Genomic DNA, 22,867 nt, shown 5'->3' with positions numbered 1-22,867 from the left:
GTTGATGCCCCTGCCCAGCCCAGAAGCAACTATAGAAGATGGACCACCAACCTTCTGCTTCCCATAAGAATATGGGAGTAAAAATCTCAGCACAGAATGAGAGGGAAAGGGGCAGGACACCAACACTAGATAATGATGAAGAGGCACAGCTGTTCAGATGTGATAAAGACCAGCTGGAACCAGTTGAAACCAAGGTGGCCTTGAAAACAGTCTGGTCATTGACCTGGAGCTCATTATACCTTCACTGAGACACTAAAAGACTCCCCCTTACACCATGACAGTCCTGAAGAGGACCAAGAAAAGCCATGTAGCCAGTGGTCCAATTTCTGGGAAACCTCCACCCTACTCTGAAATAGCAAGACTATTCCTCCCACTCAGCCTATGAAACTATCTATACTTAACCTATAAAAACCTACGACCCCATGCCACAGGACTGCATTCATGGTTTGAGAGGGTTCCACATTCCGCCAATGGAATGTGTCTCTCCCTAAATCAACTTGCTTTCTCTTCATTACGGCTGCTCTTGACTTCTTCCCTGCTTGAGAAGCCAAGAATTGTCACTTGGTGGTCCATCCTAAGGACTCCCACTGGTCCCAGAATGTGACATTTCCCTCTCCTGCAACGCATCCACCACTTATTCAGGCACTTTCATACTTTCTGCATAAAAAGCTATTTCAGGTTCCTCTTGTACCTATCCTGTTGCAGCCCTAGAATTTCCTTGAGAAGCCCTGGTTCCTTTTATGGTATTTGAAAAACAAGGTTAGGAAAGCAAGTGTACTCATTGCTCTGGAGCATCTTTGCTCTTAGGCCGTTTGGGCAGGAAAACACGCATGTAAATAACATAGACATACACACACATTTCAGAGACGGCAATGGCACCCCACTCCAGTACTCCTGCCTGGAAAATCCCATGGACAGAGGAGCCTGGTAGGCTGCAGTCCATGGGGTCGCAGGGAGTCAGACACGACTGAGTGACTTCACTTTCACTTTTCACTTACATGCACTGGAGAAGGAAATGGCGACCCACCCCAGTGTTCTTGCCTGGAGAATCCCAGGGACAGAGGAGCCTAGTGGGCTGCCGTCTATGGAGTTGCATAGAGTCGGACATGACTAAAGCGACTTAGCAGCAGCAGCAGCACACACACATTTAAATACATATATTTAAATACATACCTACCCACAAAACACACCATAGAGTTTACTCATTTATCTTATTGTTTATCTCTTACACTAAAATGTAAGGAGAAAATTTGTTTTGCTTTCTTATTTGGTATTGGGGTATAGCTGACTGACAAACAATGTTGTGATAGTTTTAGGTGGACAGTGAAGGGATTCAGCCATACATATACATGTATCCACTTTCCCCCAAACTCCCCTCACATCCCAGCTGCCACATAACATTGAACAGAGTTCCATGTGCTATACAGTGGGACCTTGTTGGTTATCCATTTTAAATACAGCAGTGTATACATATCCATCCCAAACAAAGGAGAACATTTTTGTCTGTTTTGTTTGCTGTTGACTTTTTAGTGCACAGAATAGTGTGCAGCAAATGGGAAGTACTCAACAGACAGTTGTTGACCACAACAGAAGAAAGAAACAGCCCCAAGAGGCTAAAAAATTCGCCAAATTCTCACAGCTGACCAATGACACAGTCCTGTTTTTATCATGCTTCCAAGACCCAATATAGGAACTAGTATCTGGCAGGATAGCAGATATCTTCATGGTCATTTTCCCATCTTAATTTGTTTTATACCTTTTTGTTTTAAATTATTTCATTGACGTATAGCTGATTTAAAATGTTGTGTTAGTTTCAGGTGTACAGCAGAGTGATTCAGTTTATATACCTATGTATATATAATTTTTTTCATATTCTTTTCCATTATTTCTGACCTCTTTTAACTCTAGACATCTGTAATTTGTATCCTCTCTTACTACCCTCTGGGATTCATAAACTCAGGTGATCAGTGGGTAGGAGCTAAAGGCTCCTAGGTGACTAGTCCTGGGAACAGGAGAAGCCCCCCGGCCCATCACCCAGTGGTGATGGCTGAGACCTCTCCTCAGCCTGGAATGTGGTCTAAAGCAGGAAGCGGGCACCAGGTGGTGGTACCTAGAGTCAGTTATCATTGCGAGGGTACCCAGTGGCAGCCCTGATGCTGCCCAAGGAATGACCACATGGAAGTAGAGCTTCAGAGAGATAGGAGAGAAGACAGACCCAGAGGGGGTAGGTGGAGACCCAGCAGAGAGGAAGCCACCCTCCAGGAGCCCTGGTGTCATGGAAACTGGCCCTGCCACTCCATCTGTCCTCGAAGTCTATAAATAGTTAGTTTCAGTATCAGCCATGGCCAGACCAGACCAGCAGCATGGGCAAACCCTGAGAGGAAATGGATTTGGGGGAGGATGTCCCACACACAGAGAGAATGGGTAGGATGAGAGGAATGAGATGAGATGGAGGGAAAGACTTTGCCTGTCCCCACTGCACACCACAGCAGGTCACTGGCACTCAACCCACCCCACAGAATTTTCCATGCTGCCGATCATTTAGTAATGTCATTTAGCTAGATCATCCCCCACCCTTCCTACTATTTTGTTCTGTTTCTGCTGCTTAGTATAGCCTTTCTGCCTCCTTATTTGTTCATACATTTAAAGCTTATCTCAATTTCTACTTCCTCCAAGGAAAAAGTCCAAAATGCCATCCCACCAAAGACTTCTAATCAAGTTGCTGACATGTGGGCTGGGGGTGACCCTGTTAGTGAAGAAAGAAGACCTGTGCTTTGGGCCGTCTGTGAGTTGGGAACATGAGGAGTCTTCTGGGACCCTAAGAATCCCTGAGTAAACCTCCTGTCCCTCCCTTTTCTATTACAAAGTCTCCTGAACACTATAGCTCCTCCTCTGCCTCCCCAGCCCAGACTGTTCTCTGTTACTTGGTTACTGAGTGCTTTTAGGGAAGTCTCTTAACCTCTCTGTGCAGGCTGAATTCTCTGGTTCCAGAGATAGGGTTTCTAGGCAGGATGTTTATTAAGAAGGGCCCTTGGGCTCTGTGCCTGGTGGAGGGTGTGACAGGAAGCTGGACTGGGCAGAGGGAGAAGCTGAGCTCCATGAGCTCTGGAGCCAAGCCATAATGACCCATCAGAGAGGTCCCATTCTGGGACAAATGGCCGGTCCCTTATCCCCACTAAGATCAGTCACGGAACACAGGTAGCCTGGGGACAGGCATGCCCCTGGGGAGTGTCAGTCCCTGAGGGGGCTAAAAGCTAAAAGGTGTCCATCTCCCAGGAGCTGGAAAATTAAGTCCTTCCACGAAGAGAGAACTGGGCAATGCAGCGGTGCCTCAGCTTTCTCCTATAATAAGGGCACCATGACAATTCATTGGGCTCTTCCCTGGATAAATACAACCATATATGTCAAGTTCCTAGCACACATTCTGACTTTGTTTAGTAATGAAGACCAAGTTTATTTTCTGAATATTGGGCTAGGATCGGCTGGGTAACTCTGACCCCCAAGCTACCTTTCATCTTTTGGGGAGGTGACCAAGAGGTGGGTCCAAGTGCACTAAGACTCAAATTTAGACTTCTGAAGTTTTTCCTCATGGGTTACATAAGAGTTCATTGAAATATAATAACAGTATTGAAAGATATTAATCACCCAACTTCAAATTCAGGTCTTAGCAGATAAATTATATATTTTTAACAATCCATTATCTTGTGAATAACACTACTCTACGACATTATCTTTTTATCTTAACTTCTCCAATACAGAGGTTTAATAGGAGCTACCTTATCTATGATTCTGTTTTGGAATTTCTTTTTAAAAAATAATTAGTTTATTTTTCTGTGCTGGATTTTAATTACCGTGTTCGGGGCTTTCTCTAGTTGTAGTTATCAGGGACTACTGTTTCTTGGGGTGGATGGGCTTCTCTTTCTGTGGTTTCTCTTGTTTTGGAGAAGGGACTCTAAGGTGTGTGGGCTCAGCAGTTGCAGCTCTTTGGTTTAGCTGCCTTGCCACATGTGAGATCTTCCCAGGCTAGGGATCGAACCCATGTTCCCCTGCAGTGGCAGGTGCATTCTTAACCACTGGGCCACCAGGAATGCCCTCTTCTTTGAACATTCAGGGATGCTTGAGAAATGGTAGTGGTCCAGCCTCTTTGATGATTTGAAGATTTTTGTGCCACATGTTCAGGGAGCCAGGAAGCAGGTGGACAAAATAGCTGCTTGTCTGCTAGGCACACGGCAGGCCTTAGATCCCCCAGCTCATCTGCCCACACCTTTATCAGCCAGGAGGGTCTTGAGCCAGTTCCGGTGTCCAGGTGTCCTTGGGGGCCCACGCTCCCCGCTCCCTGGAGCATGCTCTTTGTCGACAGGAATCCCAGAGCCGCCCAATCCCTAACGGCCACTTCAGGATTCCACCTCCCCACCCCCACCCCCAGACTGAACGATAAAGCCGGAGAAAGGAAAGAATTGGGAGCTGAACTTCCTGCCCAGTTCCTGGCGCAGCGGAGGGCAACTCCCCCGGGTCGGCGGTCCTGGAGGGGCGCGTGGGATCCCAGTACACCGTACTGAGTACAGGACGCTGACCCTGGGAGTGAGGTCGCGAGCTGGGACCCCCAGACAAGCGGGATAGGACCGGCGGGAAAAGATGTCATTGTTTTGCGAACCTCTGAGCTTGGGTTTCAGTGTTTCAGTTCTTTTCGGCGAGAGAATAAACAAGTTGCCCTGATGTCTTTAGATCAGGGTGCCCCGGACAGTTGCACTGGTTTGGGGATAGGGGTGCTGCTGCGCGCCCAAGCCCCTCCCCAGGCGGCTAGATGAGAGCTTCCGGCTCTCTAACCCCTGGACAGAGCCGCCTCAGATCCCAGTGTAGGCTGGAATCGGGGAGTCACTTACGCCCCCTCTTGAGTCCCAGAGGAGGGGTCATGGCCACGACCTCCAGGAATGGGAGCTCTGCAGTCCCCTGAGCTAGTCCAGGACTTGTCTTGGAAACTAAATAAGACCGTCTGTAACGCCTAGCTCAGCCCTAGTCTCACAAGACAGTCACAGCAAAACACAAATAAATAAATATATTTTAAAAATAATTAAGTTAATTAAAAAAAGGAATGAGGCTGCTATTCCAGGAAGCAGTGGTTCTGAAGGTTCCTGGCAATTGCACCCTGGGTGTGGGAGTAGACAGCTCTGCAGAAGACAAAAGGGGGGGTGGGCTTGTCCTCTGGGGAATCCACCAGCAGACAGCCACCCACCCTGTCCTGTCCACTTGTAAACAGTTGGAAAGTGAACAGTTGGAAAGGCCCACTATTCCCTGACTTCCTAGATCACTGCTCCTCTGTCCTTTTCCTGTCCTCCTTGCTTCCATTTCTTCAGCATCCTCTCTACCTTACCCTCAACCCCTCATGCACAGGTATTTTGATCTAAAAAACTCAAAAAACTTCCATGGAATTCATTATAATAATAATAAACAAGGTAACTGAAGTTTAGAGAGGTTTTGTCTGAGGGAACTGTAGAGTTTGAATTAATAAGTAATGCTTTTAAGATAAAACAAGGTTGCTTGTCTTTGGGGGTCAGAGTTGTCAATCCATCACTGGGCATTTTCTGAATAGAGGTTGTGTGTCCAACTCAGAGCTAGTTCACTGGCGCAGGGGGAAGGAGATCAAAAATACAGAAGATGAGAGCCCCCACCCGGAGAAAGATTAGCATTTCGTCTCCATCCAATGAGCTGAGGCCATTTATTTTTATTTTGAAAACTTTACATCATGTTAGAAGAAATTATTGGATTGGCTAAAAAGTTCGTTTGGGTTTTTCTCTAATAGCTTACGGAAAACTCTGAACGAACTTTTTGGCCAACCCAATATTTAAAAAATTTTTTCTCCAATTGCATCTCTCAAAGTTTTTGTACTGTCTCCTAATTTTTGGCAGTAGGTAGACATAATTTTTATTTTTTATTTATAAACTCTGTAAATAATTTTGTTTATAAATACTTGGTTTAGAAATAATTTTGTTTCATTCTTTTTTATATAATCTTGAAAACACATTTCCATGGCTTCTCATAGACTTCATGATTATCATTTTTAGGCTGTGTACTTCTCCCTCACATGGCCATACCATATTTAGCCACTTTTCTGTTGCTGCTTAATTCCAGATATTTTTTGTCATTATAAATAATGCAGCTATAAATATCTTTGTACATATAGCTTTTTCTTCTTCTTTTAAATTATATCCTGGAATCAGTGCCCAGAAAGGGGATGACCTGGTCAGAGTGTTGACTGTTTTTAGCTCTTGCTGTGTAGAGCCAGACTACAACTGACAACGTTTAAAAACTAAATGATGTAACCTATGTACTAGTGCCTGATGAACTATGGACTGAGGTTCGTGACATTGTACAGGAGACAGGGATCAAGACCATCCCCACGGAAAAGAAATGCAAAAAAGCAAAATGGCTGTCTGGGGAGGCCTTACAAATAGCTGTGAAAAGAAGAGAAGTGAAAAGCCAAGGAGAAAAGGAAAGATATAAGCATCTGAATGCGGAGTTCCAAAGAATAGCAAGAAGAGATAAGAAAGCCTTCTTCAGTGATCAGTGCAAATAGAGGAAAATAACAGAATGGGAAAGACTAGAGATCTCTTCAAGAAAATTAGAGACACCAAGGGAACATTTCATGCAAAGATGGGCTCGATAAAGGACAGAAATGATCTGGACTTAACAGAAGCAGAAGATATTAAGAAGGGGTGGCAAGAATACACAGAAGAACTGTACAAAAAAGATCTTCACGACCCAGATAATCATGATGATGTGATCACTAATCTAGAGCCAGACATCTTGGAATGTGAAGTCAAGTGGGCCTTAGAAAGCATCACTATGAACAAAGCTAGTGGAGGTGATGGAATTCCAGTTGAGCTCTTTCAAATCCTGAAAGATGAGGCTGTGAAAGTGCTGCACTCAAAATGCCAGCAAATTTGGAAAACTCAGCAGTGGCCACAGGACTGGAAAAGGTCAGTTTTCATTCCAATTCCAAAGAAAGGCAATGCCAAAGAATGCTCAAACTACCGCACAATTGCACTCATGTCACATGCTAGTAAAGTCATGCTCAAAATTCTTCAAGCCAGGCTTCAGCAATACATGAACCGTGAACTCCCTGATGTTCAAGCTGGTTTTAGAAAAGGCAGAGGAACCAGAGATCAAATTGCCAACATTTGCTGGATCATGGAAAAAGCAAGAGAGTTCCAGAAAAACATCTATTTCTGCTTTCTTGACTATGCCAAAGCCTTTGACTGTGTGCGTCATGAGAAACTCCTGATAGAGATGGGAATACCAGACCACCTAACCTGCCTCTTGAGAAATCTGTATGCAGGCCAGGAAGCAGCAGTTAGAACTGGACATGGAACAACAGACTGGTTCCAAATAGGAAAAGGCATACATCAAGGCTATATATTGTCACCCTGCTTATTTAACTTATATGCAGAGTACATCAAGAGAAACGCTGGGCTGGAAGAAACACAAGCTGGAATCAAGATTGCTGGGAGAAATATCAATAACCTCAGATATGCAGATGACACCACCCTTATGGCAGAAAGTAAAGAGGAACTAAAAAGCCTCTTGATGAAAGTGAAAGAAGAGAGTGAAAAAGTTGGCTTAAAGCTCAACATTCAGAAAACGAAGAACATGGCATCTGGTCCCATCACTCCATGGGAAATAGATGGGGAAACAGTGGAAACAGTGGCAGACTTTATTTTTGGGGGCTCCAAATCACTGCAGATGGTGACTGCAGCCATGAAATTAAAAGACGCTTACTCCTTGGAAGAAAAGTTATGACCAACCTAGACAGCATATTCAAAAGCAGAGACATTACTTTGCTGACTAAGGTCCGTCTAGTCAAGGCTATGATTTTTCCAGTAGTCATGTATGGATGTGAGAGTTGGACTGTGAAGAAGGCAGAGTGCCGAAGAATTGATGCTTTTGAACTGTGATGTTGGAGAAGACTCTTGAGAGTCCCTTGGACTGCAAGGAGATCCAACCAGTCCATTCTGAAGGAGATCAGCCCTGGGACTTCTTTGGAAGGAATGATCTAAAGCTGAAACTCCAGTACTTTGACCACCTCATGAGAAGAGTTGACTCATTGGAAAAGACTTTGATGCTGGGAGGGATTAGGGGCAGGAGAAAACGGGGACGACAGAGGATGAGATGGCTGGATGGCATCACTGACTCGATGGATGCGAGTCTGGGTGAACTCCGGGAGTTGGTGATGGACAGGGAGGCCTGGCGAGCTGCGATTCATGGGGTCACAAAGAGTCGGACATGACTGAGCGACTGAACTGAACTGAACTGATGTACTAGTGCCCTATATCCAAAAAGAATACTGTATAGAATAGGAACTGTTGGCACACATGATGTATCAGGTCTATACACCCCCAGCAGGACACGTAGGGATGAATGAGAGGCAGTTCCCACCTTTGGGAGCACAGGAGCTGTGGCTCTTCAACCTTTTTCTCTTCCTAGGACACAAAATATTCAAAACTGCTCCCCATCTTCGGGCAGATCCAGAATTTGGTTAGTCTCCCAAATTCTGCAGGGACTTGAAACACAAGCATGTTTTTAAATCAGGAGAATCTTAATCAAATGGTATAATTTTATCTAATAACAATGTGTGAGATACAAAAATCTAAATATATTTGTGTAGGATATAAGATTAATAAAAGTTAATGTAAATATTAATTTATTAGACTTAAATTATTAATAACATCATTCAGCATCTCCCATTCTTATTTTTTCTGCACTTGATAAATTATTGTCTGAGAAATGTTAGTATGTCTCACAATGATTATATGTTTTTTCTTTTCCTTTATATTTCTTCTGATTTTTGCTTTACGTATCTTTGTTTCTTTGTTGTTAGGTGTCTAATGGTTTATAATATCTGTATTCTTTGGGAATTGTACCTTTTATTATTAAAAATATTGAGCTTTGTTAAAAAAAAAGATAATTTTTGGCTTTGATGGAACAGGTAGCTGGCTCCTTGTGGTAACACTATTCTTTTTTCTCACATTCAAGAATATCAGGATTGGGAGTGGGTGGAAGGGATAAATTAGGAGTTTGGGATTAACAGATACACACTATATAAAACAGATACACAACAAAGACCTACTGTATAGCACAGGGAACTATGTTCATTATTTTGTTATAACTTCGAAAAGGATCTGCCAAAGAACATATATCTGAATCACTTTGCTATCTACCTGAAACTAACACATTGTAAATCAACTAAACTTCGATTAAAAAAAAAAGAATATCAGGGTGCAAAACGAGAGGGATGGATAGATGACATAAATCCACTTTAATCTGTAAATTCAAGCAAACCATTCCCGAACCAGTCACTTGTCCTGTGACACAATTGGACAAGTAAGATGATCCCTATATGTGTAAATCTCTGCACAGGGCATCTGGGTAGGTAGGCCAGTATCACGAGGAGACAGAACACTGGGGCTCAGGTGGCAGTATGAACTGGAGCCAAGAACACTATGAAGAACCTGAGATTCAAAGGTCATAACGTTGGCCAATGTATTGCCTTCATTAAATACTATTCTTAGGCTCTGGGATACAGCAGTGACCCAAACAGAGAAAAACCCCTACCCCTGGGGAACTAACCCTTAGGGGTGGGGGCCAGGTACAAATTAGTGAAATACTGATTTTGTCAGATGACGATAAACATAATGATAAACATAATAGGGAAATACAAGCAGAGGAAGGTGACTCGGTGTTCTAGAGAGGAAGATGACCAGACTGAGACCACGACATCTGAACAGAGGGCGAGCCTTAGGATGTCTGGAGCAAAGCATTCCAGGAGCCCTGAAGCAGGGCCTTGAGGCTGGAGCGACAGGCCGGTGTGGACTGAGAGTGGCACAAGGAGATGAGATCACAAAGGGAGCTGGAGCCCATTCCGTGGGTGGCCCTACAAGTATCTTGGGCATTCAGCTTCACTCGAGTAAGTGGACAATGAGACGTGGTGCGATCTGGCGTGGAGCATGTACTCCAGGGCGAGGGGAGGGCAGAGCCCACTTAGGAGGATAGCGGCGCGCTGGAAACCCAGGTGTTTGGACTCAACCGGGTTACCTCTACACGCAGCTGGTATGCCTCAGACTTGAGGTCTGAATTGTTGGGAAGGTCAGAATCTACGGCAAATCCAGCCGGGAGGAGAGGTTTCTAGGAAGGTTTTGAAGTTCCCTTACAAACTCAGGCGACGGTCTCATTAGCATTAACAAAGTTCCAGTGTGGGATTCTTTAGCAAGCGGAGCCTCGCGACGATCCAGTTACACCACTGTCAGCTGCGTGGCCTCGGGCGAGTCTTCTAATCTCAGACCGACCCAGCTAATTTATTTGTAAAATGGAGCTATAAATGCCCTGACTGCTTCACATTTTCTAGCGAGATCACTGGACAGCATCTTTACAACATCACTGTCGTTTACATGAAAGCAAATGTGAAAATGGAGCTGACCTCAAAGGGGTGACTTTGCAAAGCACTGTCAAACTGGTTTTCAAGCGTAGACTCCTCCGCGGTCGCCGGAACCTGCCCGCCTCTCACCTAGCGCCCGCGGTGGGGCTCCCGGAGCTGCGCCCGGGGCGGGGCTGTTTAGATCCCTAGACCCTGAGCTGACCCCCGGCTCTCGGGCCAGACTCTCTGCCCGGGCCGCGTGCTGCGGAACGCGGTCGGGAGGACGCGGTCGGGAGGACGCGAGGGGCGGGCGGCCGCGACGCGGCCTGGGCGGAGCCGCCCCCGCCCTCCTCCCGCCCAGCTCCCGCCCGCCGCCGGCTCCACCGGCCCGCGCCGCGCGCTCTTTCTCCGACAGCTGCCAGGGAGCCCAGTTCGCCGCTCCGCGCCCTGCCCCGTCTGTCCCCTCGGGTCGCCACCCGCCGTCGCCGCGCCATGACCACCCTGCAAATAGTCCTGCAGGGCCCGGGACCCTGGGGCTTCCGCCTCGTGGGGGGCAAGGACTTCGAGCAGCCTCTCGCCATTTCCCGGGTAAGAGGATCCCGAGACGCGCGGGGAGCGGAGCCATCCCGGGCTGGGGAGTGGCGTGCCCCGGAGGGGACCTGAGGCGGCCGGAGCCCCGTGGGCGCGATCGGAGACGGTGGCTTCCGGAGCCCGGGACGGAGCTGGGATCTCCGGGCGCGTCCAGGTGCGCCAGGTGTGCGGATTGCTTTCCGCACGTCTCGGGCCCGCCGCCCTTGCCGGACGCCCAGCTCGCAGGCGAGCCAGGAGCTGCGGAGCATCCACTTACCGCGGCCGCAGGACAGCTGGGGCCAGTTTTCGTTCCTTCGCCTTGAAAGCTTGGCGGGCGTGTGGACGCGCTTTGTCAGCTGCCGAGGGGCTCAGGGTTCCCGCAGATCCCGCTCGCTGGGAGATAGCACTTCACTGTTCTAACCACGCCGTAAAGCGGCCGAAAGCAGTTTGGAAATAGCAGAAACCACCTGGAAACTGAGGTGGAGCGGGTGGGAGGTTTACTGAGCCGGGGGTGGTGGTGGGGGCGGCTCGCGGGGGACCAGTGAAATGAACAACAGTCGGAGTCTAACTCATTGGACTTCATTCATGGCCAGGTTTTACCTCTCTAATGTCTTTTGGAGAAATGGCGGGATTTTGGCAATAAACCAACCCGAATAAACCCTCTTGGATATTCCACTCCTTCGCGGGAGATGGCTGTGACATATTTTGCCTGGCATTTCGGGATTATCAACCGATCAGCCTTAAACAGGGAGGGGTGCGATGAGGGTCCTACCTTACGTGTATGTCAGGGGGAAGTGGTGCTTGAAAAATTCTGAGAGAGCCCTCATCTATTTGGAAGGGCCCAGGTTCAACTGGAGACGACCAGATCCATCATTCCCAAATAAAGCGGAAACCCGAGGGAGATCCAGACTTAGCGTTTGGAAGCCCAGGCTGTCATCTAGTCTCGGCTAAAGGCAAGCTTGATGTTCCACTGAGAGGTGCCACATTCAATGTGCCACCTGGAAGTTGGCCCAGAATTTTTTTGGATTGAATTTAATAGGGGAGCCAAAAGCACTCTGGTATCACTCTTTGCTAGGCTTCTCATTCCATTCTTGGGCTCATCTGCTTGCTGAAGGTGACCCTAGACCTGCCTTTCCAGTCATCTGAACATTCCTCTTTTTTAGAGGGGCAGTTTGGAGAGGGAGGAGAAGACCTACAGGTCCTTTTGACTTAAGTCCCTGCTTCCAGCCCCGGAAGGAATATGGGAGGTACAGGAGAAAAACAATCAGGGCCCCCTCTTGGTCTTCTGTCCAGCCATAGTCCTACCTACATTTCCTTCCAGGTGGGCCTAGTGAACTGATGAGGTCTTCTTTAACCATCCCACTCCCAGAAGGGACAGGTGCTTCAGTTCTTAGGCACTGTCTCTTCCCTATCTTCCACCTCTTGTCCCCAGGGGGCCACTTTGAGTATTCCCAGGTATACATGCAATCTTCCCAGGCACCAGCCAGATTCCTCAAGTGCAGAAACTACCTTTCCCAAATCTGGACCCCCGTGCCCAAGCTTGGCACCGAGCTGAACCTGGCTGTGCCTAGTAAATCTTTGCAGGCTTATTAATAAATGCTTATCCAGGGAAGAGACATTTAGACTCGCTTACCTCATAGTCCATTTGTCCCCACTCTTTGTGTCTATAATTAACCTGTCAGCCCTCTCCAGCTTCTGAATTTATGTATCACATGAAACCTTTCCTTCAGAATTGGAGAATATGGCTCCTGTTAAGAATGGAAGACAGCAGGAGAACAGAGTAGCGGTGATTAAAACAAGAAAACCAAAAAAACTTAAAAAACTCTTAAGGGAGGGGAAGAGAGATTTTACTGGTCATCTGTTGAAAGGGCAGTTACTGTCTGTCATTTTAGTGGTTTTGAAAAGGCTTAATGCAAGTGGCACTGTGCAGGAATGATGGTATGGGGTGGAAAACCACAGTACTGTGAATTCATTAGTCTGTACCCTTATCTGTTTATTTTTTTATTAGCACAAGTGTCATGAGCATGTCCCATATTCTAGAAACTACGCAAAGCCCTGGAGTTCCAGAAATGAGGAGACACAGCTCCACTCTCAAGATGTTTGTGGTTTAGTGAGGAAAGCTAATCTTTATAACACCCTGGGCTGTCCTTTGATTGAAAAGTGAAGGTGATTCAGAGGAGGTGACATCCTCTTAATGACAGTTATTTACCCGTTTATTCACCTCATTATTTCCACATGAAAAAAACATGGACCTCTGAACTTCCTGAGCATGGGAAAGTCATTGTCATAAAGGGTCCCCAGGTGTGTGAAATCTGGTGTAGGTTTGATTTTTGGTTCTTACTTGAGTTGTACCTGGAGGGAGTCTCCTGTCTGAGGCTGTCTTTTTTTTTTTTATTTTAATCTCCACAGTGGGGATAACTCTGGCCACTGGCTGTGGGTTAAGGTATGTGAGACTGCTCTGTAAACAGTGAACAGTATTGAGGTGTGTGTCCACAAAGTTATACACACCTGGTTGGTAGGTGTGGTACATTTATCATCGGGGCAGATACAGTTTGCTGTGGTTTTGTATATGCAGACTTTGAGTCTCCACACCAAAGCAAGCCGTAAAATTAAGCTGGAAGAGGAGTGCGTTTTATTTAAATAGCTATGTTTGCTTTCTCTTGCATGAATTATTCTGGTATTGGCTCCATCCTTTTGTTAAACTACTAAAGTTCCTGAATATAACTCTGTAGTCTTGTGTACTTGAAATTTTGTTTTGAAACTTACTTTTATTGTGAAATTAAAAAGTCATAAACTAAAAATGCACAGCAAGTGGTTATAAATAACCTGTAGAGTTACTACCCAAGTCAAGATATAGAACATTACAGAGTGCCAGGCTGGGCTCCCTGTGTTACATAGCAACTTCTCACTAACTGTTTTACACATGATAGTGTGTAAAATATGACCCGGAGGATGGGGAGGGAGGCTTAGGAGGGAGAGGATTTATATATATGTTTATGACTGATTTGTGACGTTCTATGGTAGAAACCAACACAACATTGTAAAGCAATTTTCCACCAATTAAAAAAAAACATAGCCAGACCTCAGCAGCTCACTAACCTGCCTCCTTGTTTTTTGCTGGCTTCAGAACAGAAACGAACAGAATACATTTGTATGTGTGTGAATAGCTGCTTTTATTCCTCAGTATTTTCATCTGTGCTTTTGTAATAAATTTTCAACCCAGATCTCCAAATTTGAATGGATAAAACTATCTTTCTTCCTTTTCCCAGTTTTTCATTTAAGCCTCTACCTTGGACTCCCTACTTATTCAGATACACATTTGCAGTTGTCCCCTGAGATTTTTTTTCCTCTGTCAGATCTACAGTTGTCTATCTCCTTGAGTTTTTCTCACCCGCATGTCAATTTCTTATTTCCTCTAGTTGCTTTCAAGGGAAGCCTTCAGAGGATCCACACCCTGGCCAAAATTGCTGTTGAGTTTTTGTTGACTGTCTTTCCTCTCCCAGCAACTGACAAAAGACAGGAAGGGGTGGAGCCAGAGATAAGGGATGCTCTTGGTAGGAGGCTGCCCATTTGCCTCTTGAGTCCTGGGGAAGCCTCTGTTAAGAGCCTCTGGTTTTCGCTCATGCATCCTAAGGGGTGCTAAATAATGGATACTCTGTAGTCAGAGGGTCTTTTCTGACTTTTAAGAGTGTTATTTCCAGATTCAAGGTCTTACGTCATGTCCTTAAGGGTGAAAGAGCAGGGCTTATCTGCCAGATTGCATAAAGGCTCATTATGCATTAATGGCCCTTGCTGTGTGCTCCCTCATTCTGTGAAATTGATCACCTAGGAAATATTAGCTGCTCCAGCTGGTCTAAGGAGTGGAGGAAGAGGACAAATTACAGGGAATGTCATGGAAGTGAATGCTTGAGCCTATGGCATGAAGCTGTCTAAGCTGTGTTAGGTCCCTTTAACCAGAGACTGCCTGTTACCCCACCTCCTGGGTGCCAGCCTGTTGGCTTGTCTTTGGGGAGGAGAGAGCAGAGAATGGTGTTAACATATTGCAATGGGATAGATAATTGATAGGAGATTATCATCTAACCACTGAGGTCAGATCACCCAGTCAAATTATCATCTAACCACTAGTCTGATCAGGACTGGGAGAAGCACCATAATTTGTTTTGTCCTGGGGCTGTTTTCTAAGCTGTGCTCATTCCTTGGCATACCTTGTCACTGCTCCCTGGACAGAGGGAAACAAGTATTCTTTGCATTTTACAGGTGAGAAGCTCCATGCCCAAAGGTCAGGCAATTTGAATTTACAGATTTTTCAGTGAATGAACTATTTCTTAACTTCTTTGTAAAGGAAAAGGTAAAGGCTCATTAAAAATGAGCAAATGTCATAAAATTAATTTTTAAAGGATAATTTGACTTCCAGTATGTCTCAGAGGAGAGCCTGAAAAGCTGCATGGTAGAGTGCCTGGGACAGGAACTCAGGTTGACCTCCAGTCCTGAACATCACACTGGGTGACCCTGGGTATGTCACATGCCTTCTCTGGGGTTCAGTTCTCTGTGAGGATAAAATAAAGAAACAAGTGAGCAAACCAATGATTTTTGTGCCCTTTGAATACGAGGGCCCCCCTTTTTATTGTTAAAAAGTGTCCCAGCCTCTCGTATGGCATGAGTTATATCTTTAACCATCAGTTGATTGAGAAAATGTATTATGAACTCAGAAATGTTTTCCAGTGAATTTGGCTTGTGTTAGTCATCTGTGAATATCTGTGCCTAAATGACTCTTGTGTTAATCACAAGAGCCTCTGTCTACACTTGACAGGTTTGTATGAGAATATTTATTTAATCAACTTGCAACAATGGTCATAGTTAATCTAGTTAAAGTATATATAAGACTTTTTATATGCTAAGCAGTGTTCTAAATATGAACATATTCTTTCAGTAATCCTTATGATGCTTGTAAGGTAGATACAATTAAGATGCCCATTTTATGGATGGGAAAAACTGAATCATAGAAATGTTAAATACTTTGCCCTTGTCATGCAGTAGTGAGTGGATAGAGCTGGATTTTGACTGGGTGATCTGACTTCAAAGGCCATGGCCTTAACCGCTCTATCATAATAATATTGTAGCAGGAGCTATTATTTTGTGAGTGCCTCCTCTGTGCTAGGTGTGAACTTACATTATCTTTTTCTTCACAACCCAGGGACACAGGACACAGGATAAATTGCAGAACTGGGATTTGAAACCAGGCAGATTGACGCCCAGGCCAGCTATAACTCCAGTATTCTGCCCCCTGATAAGCCATAACTATCAGTATTTCATTGGTAATAGTATTACCCAGCACCCAGGTCTGAGAAGTGCTAATCGTGGGACAGGTATCATCATGAGGGGTAGGACTCTCCCGGGCTCCTCAGCCCTGAGACCCTTGTGCCCAGGGGGGTTTGCTGGGCTGGTCTCAGCCCCAGTGCTCTTAGAGCTCAGAGCATCTCAGAGAACAGCAACTCCTCTTCCTGTTCCTCCTGAAAAGCTACAAGCCATGGCCCCACCTGGGAGAACTGACAGTCCAGCCATGGGAGGCCATGGCCATGCGGGCAGGGAAGAACACAAGAGCAGAGGAACTGGACGATTTGCCAGAGAAGAGCCTGCTGGGTGGCCAGGAGGGGGTTTGGGGGCAGTTTTTATGACAAATGAAGATTACCAGGGAGTAGACAGATCCACCTTGCCCAGCGAAGGATGGGCCTGTAAACTGGGAACTGAGTCAAGTCCAGGACAAAATGTACCCATGAAAACCTGAGTTGAAAAAGGTAATTTCTATGTGGCACTTAGCACCCCGTGTGATTGTTGATACTGTTAGCGCCAGTGTGGGTGAACTGGAAAGGTCATCTGTAACTGAGGTCTGTGGTGTGTTTTCGTATGTATAGCACACTGCCTTCTCAGGAAATGCCGTCAACCTGAAAGACAACTTTCTGAAGAACACTCTGATCTTGTAGAAGGCTAGGTTCTTGACCAAGGACTTGGCCTAATTTTAATAGAGATGACTACTCAGATAAGAAGATATGGACATAGGTAAGACCTATATAGGGTAAAGAGGTCAAATGCATACAGATAGATGAAATTAAGGTGATGTACCAATAATTTACATCCATTTCTTAAAAAATTACACTTTCAAAGCTTTAATGTGATCAGACTCTATATGCTCAGTCATGTCTGACTCTTCGCAACTCCATGGACTGTAGCCCACCAGGTTCCTCTGTCTGTGGGATTTCCCAGGCAAGAATACTGGAGTGGGTTGCCATTTCCTTCTCCAGGGGATCTTTCCGACCCAGGGATAGAACCTGGGTCTCCTAATTCTTTACCAACTGAGCCACCAGGGAAGTCACAATCAGACCCTATGACCCAACAATTCTCCAGTTAACCGCTCAATAGATAAGTGTCCACATGGCATGAAAGACATATCAAGAATCTTCAAAGCGGTACTATTCATGATAGCCCCAAACTCAGAACAACTCAAATGCATTAACAAAAGTGAAATGGAAAAATAAATGCCAGTATAGATACATGTATTTATAACAAATAATGAAATGCAACACTGCCTCAGTGAGAATGGAGGAATTACAGCTATCCATAATAATATGGATCAGACAGACATGCAGTGTTGAGAGGAAGAAGCCAGACATAACGCATAAATACCACATCATTGCAGTTATATAAGACTAATCAAGCCAAATTAATCTACAGTGTTAACTAGAATTAATCTATAGTCAGGATCATGGAAGTTCTGGTAGCGTTCAGTTTCTTTGATTCTGATTCCATGGACTCACTTTTTGTTTGTGATCATCCATCCAGTTGTTTATTCACAAATCATGTCCTTTTCTGTTTGTGTAATATGCCTCAATAAAATGCTTACATTAAAACTCTTGTGCTTTGTATACACAATCAAATAGTATAAAAATGTGGACAGCCCACGGTAAAAAGCCTTCCCCACACCATTTCCCAGTCTTACTTCCCAGAGGTAAACACTTTTTAACAGTTTGCTGCAAAACTTTTCAGACATTTTTCCATTCATGTAGCATTTTAAAAATCAAATTACCATGTCATGATGAAGTATTTGGATGTCATTGCTTTTGCTTTCTGCCTTGTTTTTAATGTAGCAAATGAAGAATTAAAGCCATCTTGATGTCATGGGAAAATGAAATCTCAGTATCAGCCTGACCAGGATTAAAACTTGTCTCTTCCCTGTGTTAGCTGAAGGGTCAGCCTCTGAAACCTCAGTGTGGGAGTAATAGTACTTGTCTTCAAAGGTTGTGGCGAGGATTAAGATGGTGTATAGATAGATCCTAGCAGTTTGACTAACACACGGAAGGCATTGGGATATAGTGGTACTATGAAAAAATATTAATGGTAGCTACTGCATATTGAGTGCTTATTATGAGCCAGACTTTGTTTTAAACTACAAATGTTATTTCATTTAATCCAACCACAAATGAGGTTGATCCTATTATAAATTTCATTTGGTAGAGACTTCCCTGGTGGTCCAAAGGTTAGGACTCAGTGCTCTCACTGTGGTGGCCTGGATTCCATCCCTAGTTAGGCAACTAAGATCCTGCAAGCCAAATGGTGGAGCAAAAAAAAAAAAAAAGTCATTTGGTAAATGAAGAAGCCTGGGCACAAAAAGTATAACTGCCCAAGGTTATGTGTTTAGTGAATGGTAAGGCTTTGGGTTGTGGGTGATTGTTATTGGGGCTGTTGAAAAGCACATGGCTGGACTGCCCTGGTTGTCCAGTTAGAATCCGCCTTCCAGTGCAGGGATGCAGATTTGATTCCTGGTTGGGGAACTAAGCTCCCACATGCCTTAGGCAGCTAAGCCCACGTGCTGCAGTGAAGAGTCCCAAGTGATACAACTAAGATCCGATGCAGCCAAATAAATAAATATTGAAAAAAAGAAAAAGCATATGGGGTTCAGAGGGACTTGTATGGGGACTTTTGAGAGACTGATGACTCCTTGATCAATTAATCAGGGCATTCTACTTTGCTGTCTGTGTTTTAATTCTATTCCTATGTAACAAATGATGGTTGATCTTTCAGACTGCGAGAGCTTTCTGTCTAATTGGTCACCCCTTAGCATTAATAGTTTCCTTTTGCACTGAACCGTGAAGTGAAGCTAGATTAAGGCACAGCTCAGGTACAAGGACCTGAACTACTTTATTGCCTCATTTTCTTAAGAAAAATGGTTATAGAGTAACTAAGAACAGTTTGAAACATTCTTGGGGTTTTCAGGCCGACTTGCCTAAGCACATACAGCTTCTGTGGCTGTAATGTGGCTTCAAAGTCTGTGCCATAACCTCGACCCACAAACAAATTGAGTCAGAAGTCCGACTAAGGAGAGTTCAGATTCCACATCTAAATGGTATACTGTGGAGCTGGGCTCTGCTATGTCACCCAACTCAGAGTCTTTTAAATTGATATCTCTTAATACTTTGACCCAGCTGCTAGTTCAAAGGAGGTTGTCCCTCAAGGTACATGGCACTGAGATTGAACTTGAATTCCAAATTTCTTTGGTTCAGTCTTGTTTTCTATGATGTTAAAAATGCTAAAGTATCATTATTTAATATTTAGTTAATACAGCCAACTTGTAAGATGGATTTAAGGTAATTTACAGCAGTAAAATACATTGATACAAAATTTCAACCATAAAAACACCCATCAGAAGATGTAACAAAAAACTGGAACAAAGAAGAGATGTGCCAGGACCTTTATATCAGATGGTTTCTGTAATTGCATACTACATTTAGCTGTGAGCTTTCTGGCTGAGGCAAAATAGGAATCATGTTAAGTTGTTTAGGCACCTGGAATGAAATGACTTCTGCAGTACTCCACTTGCATGTAAGGCTCTTTATCAGCGTTGTAGGGGATTTTATTTTATTTTTCCTTTGTTTTGGTGTGTTCATCGCTCAGTCGTGTCAGACTGTATGGGATCCCTGTCCATGGGATTTCCCAGGCAAGAATACTGGAGTGGGTTGCTCTTTCCTTCTCCAGGGGATCTTTCTGACCCAGAGATTGAACCTGGGTCTCCTGCATTGCAGGTGGACTCTTTACCATCTGAGCCACCAGGGAAGCCCTGGTTTTAGGGTCTAAGTGTTTTTCATTTACCTGGTTAACTTCACTCAGGGAGGAAGCTTTGGGAGAAAGGCTGGTCTGCGAGCATCAGAATTTTCTGGGAAGCCTTAGAAAAATAAAGATTCCTGGGTCCCACTGTGTTTACCCTCTTCAGTAGATCTGAATTGGGATGTAGAGATCTACTTATATTTTTAAAGTCCGAGGGGCTCTAATGACCAACTTATTTGGGAACCACTGCTTCATCTTTGCCAGTGTCAGAGTTTCCCCCTGAGTTACTGGTGAGCTGGGTCCGTCTCTAGCCTGAAGTTTAGATGCCAGTCCCAAGGGTCAAGGTTAACAGTATTCTGTGAACATTCAGGAAATTCACCTGTATTTCTGTCCACAGGTAAACATCAGAGAACCTTTTGAATAGGGACAATTTTTTCTTTGCAGGGTTGGGGGTAGGGGCCAGTGGAGACTTTGCATCAGAGTTGTTTCAACTGATTGACAGGTATTATATTTGGTTAAAACCTCCATCTCTGTCAAAGAAGTGGCAGTACAATTTATCATCCAGGCTGGAACACTGTTGAGAGTGAAATAGGGTGCTTTTGATAATTAAGCTGGGAAAATAGGTTTTGTCCCGGACAAACCAGGGTGTCTTATAGTCTTGGTTATAAAACTTTTCTACATAGAATTTTTAAACTAAACCAGTGGTCACAAGCACATTTGCCTGAAGGGGTTGGGAGGCAACAAAAGGGTTTTGACTTGAGGGTGAGGTAATGGAAAAATTAATAGCAGCAAGAAGGATGATAAATGGTAACTGGTTCCAGGTTTCTGTGTTGGGGACAGAGGAGCATGGCGTGGACTAATTGAATGGAGAGTGTCTGCCTCAGCTAAAGCAGGCAGAGTAATTAAAAAGCCGAGGTAGTAGGCAAGGTTCATTTCATGAGCCCCCTCAATCTTAAGCCTAGGGTTTAAAGGAATCCCTTCTCGCTGTCAATAAAACAAGTAACTAAGTGTAAGTGCCTTAGGACAAGTCCTCTAGGGGAAGCCAGCCTCCGAATGGCTGTCCTAGAGGCTGAATGGCCGACCCTTGAATGGGTCTGCTTCCCTCAGCTGCCACCATCTGTAAAGGCAGTCACCTTAATCTCAGTAGAGCTAGGTCTAAGTGGTTGTTTCTTGGCAATAACTGGACAGTTGAGTCAGAGGCTGTGTTTAAATTCCTTTGTTGTTCCCCATTGTTTTCCAGATAGAGTACAGATAAAGCCTTGTTAAAAAGAAAATAACAGAACTCTTGCAGCTAGATCTGTTTTTACATTTCCAGACTCATCCCTTTCCTTTCCCTTTGCTTCCTGTGTTTTATCTATGCCAGTCCACATGCAGTTCCTATAAGCCGGCATACTCTCTCTCTGCCTCCTGTAGTCCCTTTGCACAGTTTTAAGCAATGCCTCCTCCAGGGAGTCTTCCCTGATTCCACCTTTAGGCTCTCATTGCCTATTTACTTGTTTCTAGCATCGGCTGCTGTACGTGCCTGTCTGCCGCAGGAGACTGTGAACTTGAGAGTGTTCTCTGCCTGGGGCATCTTGTATAATCCTCACGACAACTTTCTGACGCCAGGACAGTTATCACTCCTATTTCATGGGTGAGACGAGGGAGGCACACAGAGGTGAAATATCCCACTCAGGAGTACTTCGCTCATAAGCATGATTTTAGAAGCCACATCTTAATAAGCTACACTGTCTTTCAGAAAGTACTTAAGGAATGTCTGTGTGACGAGTGGATGAATGAGAGAAAGGAGGTAACAGGAGGGATAAAATAGGTATATGCCTTAATACAGAGGAAGAAAGTCATCTTTTCATTTGCGATGGCCAGTGGGTATGCATCCAGGTTTATATAACAGCATTAGTTATTTAGATGTGCGTGCATGTGTGGTAAGTCACTTCAGTTGTATCCGACTCTTTGTGATGTAAATTGAAGAAAAGGGGTTGTAAACTGAAGAAAGTGGGGGAGCCCCATCATAATCCTATTCTGTGCCATTTAGAAGTGAAATTCAGTGCGTCGTCTTTTGTGTTCAGGAGTCTGAAAGGGCAGATGTACAGGTTGGCCTCTAAGCAAAGTGTCTGCCTGGCGGGGCAAAGGGTGAGAAAGACCTGAGTGAATTCTGCAGAAAATGGCAGATTGTTCATTAGTGGAAATTGTGCTTAACCCCATTTATTCTCAGGCAGGAAGAGTTGTGATCAAATTGTATGGTCTCTGAGGAAGAAAGCTGGAAGAGAGTTTTGCAGATGTCCATTGAAATAATTAATGGGCCTGTCTCTTTAGAGCAGAGGGTAGGACTTCTCTTTAAGAAGCTGAAGCTGATTCCATTATGAGCTGGTTCTGATGGAATTTGATGGTCAGGAGGAAATTAGAATAGACAGTGTGGCAGACTGGTTTAAGTGGAAGGACTCCAGAGCCACACAGCCTGCCACTCACCAGCTGTGTAACCTCAGGCAAACTGCTTAACCCTTGTTACTCTGCTTCCTTCTCTGTGATGATGTCAATAATGTTGGCTACCTAATAGCATCTCAGGAGGATTGGTGAATTAACCTTTGCCAGACCCTTACACTGTGTTTGACACATAATTAGCACTCATTAACTGATGACTGTTTCTGTGATTGTGATGAATAGTTAATGTGCAATAAGGATCGGAGTCCTCCATTCAAGATGGGAACTAACCTGAGGACATGCAGGCCTTCTCTCCTGAGGGCTTTTCATTTCTGATTTGAATATTTTATAAGGGAAGGTGTTACTGGGTCCCAG

The 22,867-nt window shown here is 44.7% G+C and overlaps 1 protein-coding gene across 1 annotated transcript in view; it reads left to right on the top strand.

The window, feature by feature from the left end:
* Window positions 1-10,804: 10,804 nt before the first annotated feature.
* The window catches only part of PDLIM1 (PDZ and LIM domain 1), a 37,048-nt gene continuing 24,985 nt past the window's right edge, over window positions 10,805-22,867 (top strand). Inside the window, exon 1 of the mRNA XM_052660786.1 lies at window positions 10,805-10,996. Within this exon, the coding sequence (XP_052516746.1) occupies window positions 10,901-10,996 (96 nt within the window). The 5' untranslated portion in view covers window positions 10,805-10,900. The remainder of the gene's footprint in view (window positions 10,997-22,867) is intronic.

The sequence above is a fragment of the Budorcas taxicolor genome, chromosome 23, assembly GCF_023091745.1.
Source record: "Budorcas taxicolor isolate Tak-1 chromosome 23, Takin1.1, whole genome shotgun sequence".
Lineage (NCBI taxonomy): Eukaryota > Metazoa > Chordata > Mammalia > Artiodactyla > Bovidae > Budorcas > Budorcas taxicolor.
This window is presented reverse-complemented; position numbering and strand designations above follow the sequence as displayed.